This window comes from Patagioenas fasciata, chromosome 4 (assembly GCF_037038585.1).
Source record: "Patagioenas fasciata isolate bPatFas1 chromosome 4, bPatFas1.hap1, whole genome shotgun sequence".
NCBI lineage: Eukaryota > Metazoa > Chordata > Aves > Columbiformes > Columbidae > Patagioenas > Patagioenas fasciata.
The window spans coordinates 11,576,836-11,586,326 of record NC_092523.1 but is presented as its reverse complement, the minus strand read 5'-3'; the positions used below and the strand labels follow the sequence as shown (position 1 = coordinate 11,586,326).

The window sequence follows — 9,491 nt, the reverse complement described above, 5'->3', positions numbered from 1 at the left end:
AAATAAAATAAAATAAAATAAAATAAAATAAAATAAAATAAAATAAAAGAAGAGAAAAGAAGAGAAAAGAAGAGAAAAGAAGAGAAAAGAAGAGAAAAGAAGAGAAAAGAAAATATCTAAATTTTAGGCGCACGCCTAGGTTTTCATGAATATCTTTTTTAACAGACATTCATGTATCTCACTACATAGAAATTACAACGTAGGATCCGCAAAAAGAGTTGAGAAACTCGGGGTAGTTAAACGAAGCATTAAGAAATCTCACGCGAAGTTACATTCATTGGGAAGGGAACGGGAAATGCAAGAAAATTGCCTGGATCTAATTTGAGGCCGAGGGCACTAAACATAGCGAGTCCGCCGAAGCCTGGAGCGAGTCTCCCTCCGATCGATTGTGGGAGCGGGGCGCGCACCCCACCGACTGACATGGGCCCAGCGAGGACAGACCGGTTATTCCAAGATAATGCGGTATAAAAGGAAAAAAAAAAAAAAATCGATCCAAATATATTGTTCAACAGTGGAGCCAGGGCGCACCTACGAGATTTATCAAGTATTGATTTGCATGAATATTTTAGACCCGTGCCTACGAGAAAAGTTATAGGCCGTCTCAAGCCGGTGAGCAATGTACCATTTGCAAAGTAGGCATTTAACAAGGTGCTTTTCAGGATATCGATCATTTTCATTTAAAGTGTAATTAATAATAACATCTTAGGGTAGCTACACCAGGAATTTATTTCAGAAGGCCAGTTCTGATAATATTTGGAACTTCGTTTGATTTGCTTAAAAAATATATATTTTAACTAATTATTTTTATTAGCGTCCAATAAACACAAGTTATCCTTGTGAGTAGTCTGGCAGGGTTTTCCTTTGCCTCGCCTCTGGAGTGCCATCTAGCTAAGCTGTTGTAGCAACATTCATTAAATATATGTCAACAGACAAGGATTTATGCTGCATAATAATATTACAGCTGTAGTATAACTGGATTTATTTTAAAGCTATTCCGAGTTTGCTTTGATCTATAAAGCAGCAACGTATGTCTCTATATGTCGCAAACAGCCTTTGCGAAATTACTTTGAGCTCTACAGTCTGCCAACATTTTTTTCTATAGCAAAAGGAGCACAAAGCGTGACTCTTACCTCTTTGATTTATTTAAAAAAACATATCCATGGAAGAAAACTGCGAGGAATCTGCTGTCCTGATTTGAGAGCTGGGCTTGCTTTTTGGTGTGAGGTTTTTTTATTTTTTCCTTTTTCTTTTATTTTATTTCCCCCCCACCTCCTGGTTTGAAACCGCCAATACACGTACACAAGAGGCTACGTCTTCCACTAGCTCTTCTCTGCAGAATATTCTCGCCATCAAGCACAATGAAAGGAGTAATTAAAAAAGCTACAAGGTAAAGAAACCTGAGGTGTCTATGTTCCTACTTTCAGCACATACTTTTAATAAGCCACTATAAAGCACTTCCTGCATGTACAGAATAAGGCATAATTAAGCACTTTTTTCTTAGATTAATTCACGTCTTGCAGCTTTTAATATTTTACTATGATCATAAGTTACAAATACAGTGTATGAAAAAAAATCTGTTTATTGATATAATCAGCATGTCTTTAAAAAACCAAACAAACTAATGTCAAAAACACATTTTAAAAATCCGATTGATCATTTAGCCCTGCCAGTTCCTTAACTTCAAGAAAAGAATATTTAGTAGAATCAGAAGTATAATAATCTCATATGTTACTCCAAATAAAAGACATGTGGAGAGTGACAGGCGTGTTAAATTTTGCGTTGGATTACAATCTACTCTGATATGACTGTAGTGAGTCGGGATTTTACTCCAGTAGGTAATACTGGGATATCTGGGGAGCTGAATAGCGGGGGGGGGGAGCGCTCTGGCCGCTTTCTTCCAGGGGCAGCCAGGCAATAAACGGTATCAAATCAAGTGTTTGCGCCGTCCCGGGAACCGGCACCGACACCCCCACCCCGCCGCTTCCCAGTCCTGCTTGGGGACCAGGCTTTAAAAGTTTTCGCTCCAAACTCAAGTGTTTGACGGATATGCAAAGAGCAGCTGAGAAAAAAAGCTCTCTGAAACAGGGCTCAATTCGAAACAAGCATCCCGGCAAGTTAGCACTTTTCTCAGGAACCCGGAATATGTATTTATTTAATTAATTCTCAACTGATTTCGAGGTTTTCAGCCTCCTGACTTCAACTGTGCAGACTGGAGCCCAGAGCCGTGTTTCAGGCCAAAGAGGAAAAATTAAAAAAAAAAAAAAAAAAAAAGAAGAAAAAAAAAAAGCGATGGGAGGTTATAATCCACCCCTGACCCTTCTTCTCTGGTTTCATATCAAAGCTGAAGCTCCGCCGCATCTCGCCAATCGTTTTCATGACAAGAAATCGTGAGATTGTTCCAAATATGATTCAAAGCGTAAGAAACAGTAAAAATTAGATGGCTCTTCCTTCACTGGGGACTGATCCGCATGCACATACCCCAACAGATCCAGGACCCGGCTTTCCCTGCGGGAAAGCCGAGTTTTCCGAGTTGGTCGGTTCAATTACATCTGATTATGCCCTAAAACGTACGATCAAAGCTTGACCTTCCACCAAGGCTGAGTTTTAGAAAGTCATTACCCCCTTAGTATTCGGAAAAAGAAATTCAAACCTTTGAAAACAATAATGGACCTGATATTCATTTTAGCAGTGGGAAACTCAACAGTTATTAAAGGAAAAAAAATAGCTTGGCATGCATAATACTTCATATAATATCACATTACAGGTTAGCTTGCATAACTAGTCATACGATTCCCCAGTCTGTCGCCATCTGATTTTTTTCCCTTCCTTTTTAATTGCCAGTGAGAACTATTAATCGATTACACAAACCGAACCCGTAAGAGATGGACAAGCCGAGGTGCGTTTTCTTCAGCCTCCTCAGGAGACTGAAATAAGTGGCAAATCCACTGGTAAAATAGAGCACGTTGAATGATATATATGTATATTTAACTGTGTATTTTAACCGATAGTTTGTCAGGGAAATAAAATGAAAACAAAGAAACAAAATCCTCACAGCTCTGACTTCAGCGGCACGAATTCATTCCAACAATATGCCCTCAGGTTGTTCCAAATCAAAAAGCCTGCATTGAGAAGGACCAGGGGGCATCAGCACATGCTTGGGTATCGATCGTACGAAAATGAGAGTAACAATGGAGGGGGCGGAATCTGTAGGAATTAAGTGGCTAAAACAAAGGACCCTGGAGAAGCAGATGGAGGCGGGGATCCGCAGGGCCCTCCGCTCTGCGCGGAAAGCAGTGGGGAAAACGAAAGTTTCCCCGGAAGGAACGCTCGCCTGGGGCAGCCAGGAAAGGTCCCTGGTCCACGGTGGGGTCCCCGAGGCTTCTCCGGCCGTGGAGCGGGAGCGGGGGGACCGGGAAGGGTCCCTTGCCCCAGTGGTTCCGTACATTCGTCCCACGCTCGACAGCTCTGCGGGAAGCGGGAGGGAGAACGGGAAGGGACCTGGGGAACTCTGCTGCCCGGAAAACGCCGGTCTGTGTCACCCCGGGGCGGAGGCGGCGGTGGGGGCTTTGCCGCTGCTACGCGGTCGCATTTTCTTTGGATGCGCGGCGGGGGGAGCCTCGCTGACCCGCTCCCGGTTCATGACTGGGGTTCATGCCAACCTTTCGGTTCCCTCCGACTGCTGCGCGTCGCTCCGAGTTAACCCCAAAAGCAAGTTTATTGCACGTTAAAAAAAAAAAAAAATCGAAAAGCAGAAAATAGTGAAACGTGTAAGTTGGAAATAAAAAGTCCGAGGAGCAAGGGGGGTGGAGCTGGAAGCCGGGGGAGGGAGCGAGGGCGCCACAGTCCCGGCACAGGTGGGACGCTCAGACGAGTCCTGTCATCTGCGACCGTAGGAAAGGGAGGGAGGCGGCAGGAAAGGTGCCCAGGGGATAGCTGACGCCGCTGGAGAAGCCCACCAAGGGGGGCGACACGTGAGGGGGCAGGGTGAAGCCCAAGGCGCTCGCCGGCGAGTTCTCGTGGTACAAAATGGGGACCCGCACTATCCTTTGGGCGGCGTGGGACAGGTTGGCCGCCTCCAGGTCGGCGGCCAACTGCCGCTTCCACTTGTTGCGGCGGTTCTGGAACCAGATCTTCACCTGGGTCTCGGTGAGGTGCAGTGAAGCGGCCAGCCCGGCCCGCTCCGAGCTGCTCAGGTAGCGCTTCACGTCGAAGGTGGACTCCAGCTGGAATACCTGGCTGCGGCTGAACACCGTGCGCGTCTTTTTCTTGCGGCCGGAGGCTCGTTGCTCCGGCTCTCCCGGCTCCTCGCCGCGCTCCTCCTCTTCTTCACGGTTTCCCGGTCCCGGTCGCCCGTTCGTCGGTCCCCGCGCCGCCGCCCGCCCACCACCACTTGCCCGCTCCGCCGGCTCTTCGGGCAGCTCGGGCGAGTCCCGGTCGCTGGCTGTGGAGAGAGACGGAGGGCTGGGAGGGGGGGCGGCCGCTCCGGGGAGCGGGGCGGGGAGCGGGACATCGCCCAGCCGCCCGCTGACCCGGAGGGAGCGCCTGCCCCTCGCCCCGCTCACCGGGAGGGGAAATAACGCGACTGCGGAGAGAGCAAGGAGAGAGTGCCGGGGCTGCCGCGTGGGAGGGGAGCCCGGGCTCCTACTGCTCTGTGTTTTGGGAGAAACTCCCAAATATGTGTGAGTATATACACACACGTGCAAGCATACTTATGTAGAAACACAGAAATTATACTTCTCATAAAGATATATAGTCATCTATGTACAACTCATGTATCTGCCTATGATTATACACATCTAAGTGTACACACGTACTTAAACGCACATATATACATGTATAGCATAAATATACTTTTTAGATTTAAATTTTGTTCACATACAAGTGTACATGTATACACACACGTATATATGCCTAGAAGTGTAAGTATATCGGTGTATGTATATAGACATATGAATAAATACGTGTTTACTCTACACACGTATGCATTTACATAGATGTATACACAAATTCATTTACACACATATGTACACATATACTTACAAGTACATGTGTAACTATATCGGTGTGTGTAAGGGGATAAGTATATTGTGCATGTGTGTATATAAAGGGAACTAAGAAGGAAGTATTTTCGATTCACGCTATTCTTAACTGGATAAACCAAATGGACCCGGTCAGCTACTCTAATATCAGAACATTGCTCCTCAGCATGTCTTCGAGGGGTTTCCAACATTATGCTTTCCATTTGTAGTTTTAAAGGGAAAAAATATTTCCTACTCTTTCTAGAAGAGGAAAAAAAAATAATAAAAGAAAGAGAGAAAACCAAGACAGTTGTTTCAGGAGTCGTTTCCTGTTTCTAGATGGATTTTTTGGGATATATTAAAAATATTAATAAACCCATCACTGTAAAAAGAAACTCTTTGGATTGCAGATCACGCCTCTTTTCCTTATTGAGCAATCGTGCAAACTCTATAGGCTCGTATAGAATCAAAGAGATGCGCCGAGCGACAATATTTTTCTTATTAGGATAAAAATAACCACTGATTGCAGCCCATAAACTTTTTCAGATGTTAATTTCTGCCCCTGAACCCAGGCTTTTCCTCCAGCACCCTTTCCCGCGGGCTCCCAGCCGTGACAGGCCGCGCTGCGGTCGGAGGGGGGGCAGCGGGGCCGGCTCCGCGGAAAGGGGCGGTCGGGGCGCAAGGCCCGAGCCCAGCTGCTCCCCCAGCTTTCCAAACTCCGACTGCGGTGATATAGAAGGTGATGTAAGCTTTCCGAATTGCTAGGCCGTCAAAAATATATAAAAAAAGCCAGATGTTCTTCTCAAAAAAAAAAAAAAAAAAAAGGGGCGAAAAAGGGGACAGAAAAAAATCCCCGAGCAAGCTAACAAGCCTTTTTTACAGTTTGGGCGTCGGGGAAGAGGCTCCAGGTGCCTGACACACCGTGACCATTTCCGGAGATTAGCCTCGGACGGCCGAAAACAGGGATGCAGTATGAGGTCTGCGGAGGGCACACTCCATATCCCCCTTCGCGTCTGCTCCAGGGGCCGCAACGGGACCGGACCCCCCACCCCGGCCCAGGAGGAACAGGCAGAACCCCTCCCAGCCCCAGTTCGGCCCGGCGATTAGGGACAGGGAAAAGGGACTTACTGTCGGGGCTGGTGCAGCCCAGGAAAGCGGCGTGCGCTCGGCGGTACCAGCCGACGGCGGCGTCGCGGAGAGGGCAGCCCGGGGCACCGAGACGCAGCGGTGAGCGCGGTCCGCAGCGCGGACCTCCGCGGCCGCCACTGCCCGCCGTCTCCCGCCGCGCCCCGCCGCCCGCCGTGCCCTCTGAGCCCAGCAGGTCCTCGATAAAGAAGGACGAGACGCGGGCGGAGGTGGAGCCGGCGTTTTCTGTGGCTTCGTCCGGCATCGTCGGAGAGAGCTGCGTAAGAGGTGTCCCGGCTTCGCCGGCGGCTGGCTCCTCGGCTCCCCGTTGCCCCGCGGCCGCCTCCTGCCTCTGCCTAGCCCCGTGGATGCTCTCCTGGTATAAAAGGTTTTTTTTCCGGAGTAATCATTTCAGATCGCGGTTTGCCATCATTTCCTGCAAGCTAGGAGGGAAGGGGGAGGGGGAGGAGAGGAAGGGAGCGGGGAAGAAAAAAAAAAAAGCAGCAAGCCGACAACCCATCGGAGGCGCCAGATTCTGCGTGAAAACGATAATAACGAAATAAAAATGTCATGCGAGTTAAACGCTGGACACGAGAGGGGGGATCCTGCGATTGGAGGAGCGCCGCGGCAAATGGTATTTCCGCAGGGGAAGCGCAGGGCGCGGAGCTTGGCGGGGCCGGGCGCTGCCGGTGCCTGGGCGTGCGTGTGTGATTGCGTGTGCGTGTGCAGTGCGGGATGTGCGTGTGTGTGCGTGTGTGTGTGTGTGCAGTGCGGGGTGTGCCTATGCGTGCGCCGCCCCGGGGCTGCCACTCACGAGCTCGTTATTTAGGTCAATTAGGGAGCAAATCCCGGCGCGGGGGGAGCGGCCCCGGCACACGGGCCGCAGCCGGGGGGGGGCTTGGCCCCTTCGCTTTCCGGCCCTCCCATTGGTTGCAGCGGACTCAGCGGGCAACACAGCCAACCAATCCGCGCCGCGGAAATCGCAGTTATATTAATATCATTAATAATAATCAACCCGCCTCCCACCCCCCGGCCGAGCGCTTTCATGTCCGCAACGATGGACGGAGGAGATGCGCCCTCCGCCGCCCGTAGAACCCGCACCGTCCCCGCGGGCCCGGCAGCAACCGCCGCGGGATTCCGGCGGAGCGGTGAGGTTGCCCCACGCCCTGAGCCCCTGGGTTGGGTCTGTGGAATCGAGGGAGGGGGGCGGCGGAGGAACATCTGTCCCCGTGAGCAGTGGTCCGTCGCCGCAAACTGTCCCGTCGGCGGAAGGGGGGGTACCTGGCACGGGAGGGTGGGAGGCCATCGTCTACAGGGCCTCCCGAGGCCTGGTTGGTAATATTTAACCTTTTCCTTTATATATGTATATACATATATATTCATACTTTTAATGTATCTGCATATTATGTCTATATAGTTTATTTAGAAAAACTGCTAGGCACTGCTCCGTGAAGACGGGGCCGTCCTCGACGCCCCATCTCTGGCCACCCAGGGTGGGAAAGGTGGGGCAATGCACTCCTGGCGTTACTCCTCAGCTAAACTTTTTTAATTATTGTTCCTACTGTAATTTCACTTCACGGAAAGCCGTAAAGCCACTCTCCACCTGCCTCCTTTTCCCGAGACTTCTGGATCAGTCCGTCTCGGGGTGGGGACCCCCAGCGACCCCACAAAAGTCGCCCTCGCTGCAGGGCGGCTCAGGTTTGCAGAGGGACGAGTCGATCCAAAGTGCAGATCGGAGACCCGTGGAGATTTGGGTGAGTACATAAATACGATGTTCACCCGCAGGTCAGTTCTCTCCTGCTCTGTCTCTTCTTTCAGAATATCCTTACACGTTCCTCTTCACGGTCCACCTGGACAAGCACCCCTTTCCCAAGCCCCGCCTCCCCCCCCCGACTTTTGAACGGGAACACTGGTTGCTGGCCCGGCAGAGTGTCCGGTGGGGCCGGGGTACTGTGCGCCGGCACGGAGCGGTCCGGTCCCTTTCCCTGAGTGGCGGTGAGGATCTTTGAGGTCAGGGCCTATTTCAGAAAAACAAAACAAAACAAAACTAACAAAACCAAAAACCCCAAACCAAAACAAACAACAACACGTTACCAAACAAACAAAAAACCCCAAGAAACGAATAAAAAACCACGAAACACCTGTATCTTCCAAAGGCTCCAGAAAAAAAAAAAAAAAAAAAAAAAAAAAGAAGTAGAAACAGCCAAACAAACAGAGATCTGAAATGGATTCTGGAAAAGCACGAATATAGAGGGGCATGTTCGGCTTTTTGTCCTACCTGGGCAGAGACCGTTGTAAACCGGGCGAAAGTGCATTCGTCACTTGTTGCACAGGAATTATGTTAACGAGCATTGCTTTTCTGCTCTGCGCATCTTGGTGCTTGTTACTTGATAGGAAATGTGAGTTTGACCGATATGTCTTAAGCGTCCATAAACCGTCAGCTGTTTGACTGGCAGACTCAGAAAATATATGTGCGTTTTCCGGAACACAGGGAAAAACGTAAACTCTGGTTACTTCTATATATTTTATATACAATCTGCAGATGATATGCATCCCATGCCCATATTTCATGAAGTGTTCCTACATTGTGGTCGTGAAACTTATGTAATATTATTTGCTTTCCACTTAGTATGATAAAATCAATAACAGCAAATTTACCTTTTTTTTTTTTTCCGTATTTCTTTAGCATAACCTATAATTGTCTGGTGTGCAATCATGCTGAACTGTGTGAAAAGTCATGTATACTCAGGCATTTTCCTGAAACACAAAATCGGGATTAGCACAATTCTATACCTGCAAATGCAACACTTGTATATACATGTCCGTATGTAAGGGGTATTTTTAAAGCTTATGGTTATGTTTACGTACTTTTTACATTGCTATAGTGACATGACTAGTAACACTTTGTGCTTAATACTCCGTGCTTATTACAATTATGAGGCGAAAAAGGGCGTGTGTTTACTGGATGTCTCATTGCAAACACCCAGCAGCGCTTCGTGTAGGGAGCAGAAAGAGCAACCAGCGACGGTATTTTTGTAATTTAATGTCTACCGAAAAGTATCCTGGGCCCTTTCGGTGGCACTTGCCCAATGGTAACGCAGGGTGGGGGGGTGTTCCCTTGTGCCGAGGGCATCGCCATCACCCCGGGCCGTTCCGGCAGGGCCCCGCGTGGCCCCGGCAAGGCGGGACCTCTCATTTCCCCACCGCCTTCTCTCCCAAAGCCAAGGGTAAACGTTCATTTTTTTTGCAGGCGGTTGAGTGGAGAGGCTTTCCCTGGGCATCAAGCTCCTGCCCGACCCCGAATCAGAAGGTGTGTTTACGACAGAGGTGGCTTTGAGCTCAGATTTA

The 9,491-nt window shown here is 49.2% G+C and overlaps 1 protein-coding gene across 1 annotated transcript; it reads right to left on the bottom strand.

The window, feature by feature from the left end:
• Window positions 1-3,755: 3,755 nt before the first annotated feature.
• HMX1 (H6 family homeobox 1) lies at window positions 3,756-6,982 on the bottom strand. Its single transcript, XM_065837646.2, has 2 exons — window positions 6,147-6,982; window positions 3,756-4,441 (listed from the first exon to the last, which is right to left on the bottom strand). The coding sequence occupies exons 1-2, from the start codon at window positions 6,406-6,408 to the stop codon at window positions 3,864-3,866; spliced, it is 840 nt and encodes a 279-aa protein (XP_065693718.1). The 5' UTR covers window positions 6,409-6,982; the 3' UTR covers window positions 3,756-3,863.
• Between the last annotated feature and the right edge of the window lie 2,509 nt (window positions 6,983-9,491).